A 1319-nucleotide genomic window follows, 5' to 3' on the forward strand; every position below is an offset into this window, starting at 1 on the left:
CCTCTGGGAGACCCCCCGTCCCACGTCGCCCTCCGCCACCTGGCGGACATGCGCCACACCTGGCAGCCGTCCCCCATAGCACCCACGCCCTGCCTGGGCACGTAGCGGCCCTCTGCTTGCGGCCGGCTGCGGCCTCCTGCCTTGCGTCGCTGGCCGGGCGCCTGGCTGCCACCCCTCCCGGCGGGCCGTTGTTTGCAGAAGATTCCATTCATATGGGTTGCAGACATTGACCGCGCCAATCGCTTGAAACCCTTTGATTGACGAATTATCAATCGACATCGTTCCCCAATCAGGCTACTACCTAGAGGACGGCGTCGAGGAGCGCAACGTGCTGGAGCGCAACCTGGCGGCCTACATCCACCCCATCAACACCGCCGGCAGCGGCGGCGGCCAGCAAGGCACCGATCGATGGGCGAGCCCCACGTTCTTCGACCCCTCGGATGCGGGTGCGGGCGCGGCCACGTGGGCGAGGAGGCAGCTGTCCTCCTCGCTCGTCCTGCTTGATAGAGGGTTGTTTCGGCGCTTTCGCCTCGGCCGCTTGCGGGCGGCCGGATCATCCCAGGGTTGAAATTCTGCTGTTTGGCACCGCCGGTTCGTCGTGCACAGCAGTGTCACGCTTTCACCATGGGATGGTGCCTGCCCTCGCATCCTAAGCTGCTCTGCAGTGGACCCTCAAATCTGCCATCCACACCAATCAAACCCCTCGAGCCGATGGAACCCATCCCCGCTTCCAACCCAGCAACGTGTCCGCACTGAATCGCGCCCTAAACCCCAAACCAAACCCCAGGCGCGTCGGGGTTTTACGCGCTCAACGCCTACAACTCATGGATCGACAACGCCGCGTCAGGTGAAGGGCCGCCGCGGGGCCCTCTTGGGACGCCCCCACCTCCACACACGTACACACACGTACGCACCCACTTACTCACCCATACGCACGCGCGCGCGCACATGCACACAGACACACACACTGCACGTATGAAACAAAACGAGTATATGAAGACAGCGACAGCGGCCCCCCGTGCCCACCTACTGAAACCCTTCTCCCCTGATTTTGCTCTGCGCCTGACCCTTTTCCAACCCTCTCCCCCCTTCCCCCCTCCCCGCGTCCCTCGCCCCCTGGCGTCCCCACCTGCCCCGCCCTGTCCCGCCAGGCGGGTTCGCGGGGTTCACGTTCCCCAATGCGCCGCGCGCCATTAAGGACCACAAGGATATCAAGAGGCCGGACGGGTTCCCCTTCAATCCATCACAGCGGCCGCTGATCGCGTTCCGGGGCAACACGGCGCACAGCTCAGGTGCGGCGGTGTGGGGGTGTGATTGTG

At 64.6% G+C, this 1319-nt stretch overlaps 1 protein-coding gene across 1 annotated transcript in view; it reads left to right on the plus strand.

The window, feature by feature from the left end:
* Positions 1-212: 212 nt before the first annotated feature.
* Positions 213-1319, plus strand: part of MNEG_15416 (hypothetical protein) — a gene marked incomplete at both ends in the record, with an annotated part of 3532 nt that continues 2425 nt past the window's right edge. Inside the window, 4 exons of the mRNA XM_014036113.1 lie at positions 213-216; positions 294-446; positions 788-847; positions 1152-1292. Of these exons, the coding sequence (XP_013891567.1) occupies positions 213-216; positions 294-446; positions 788-847; positions 1152-1292 (358 nt within the window). The remainder of the gene's footprint in view (positions 217-293; positions 447-787; positions 848-1151; positions 1293-1319) is intronic.

The sequence above is a fragment of the Monoraphidium neglectum genome (assembly GCF_000611645.1).
Source record: "Monoraphidium neglectum strain SAG 48.87 unplaced genomic scaffold scaffold05307, whole genome shotgun sequence".
In the NCBI taxonomy this organism is placed as follows: Eukaryota; Viridiplantae; Chlorophyta; class Chlorophyceae; order Sphaeropleales; family Selenastraceae; genus Monoraphidium; species Monoraphidium neglectum.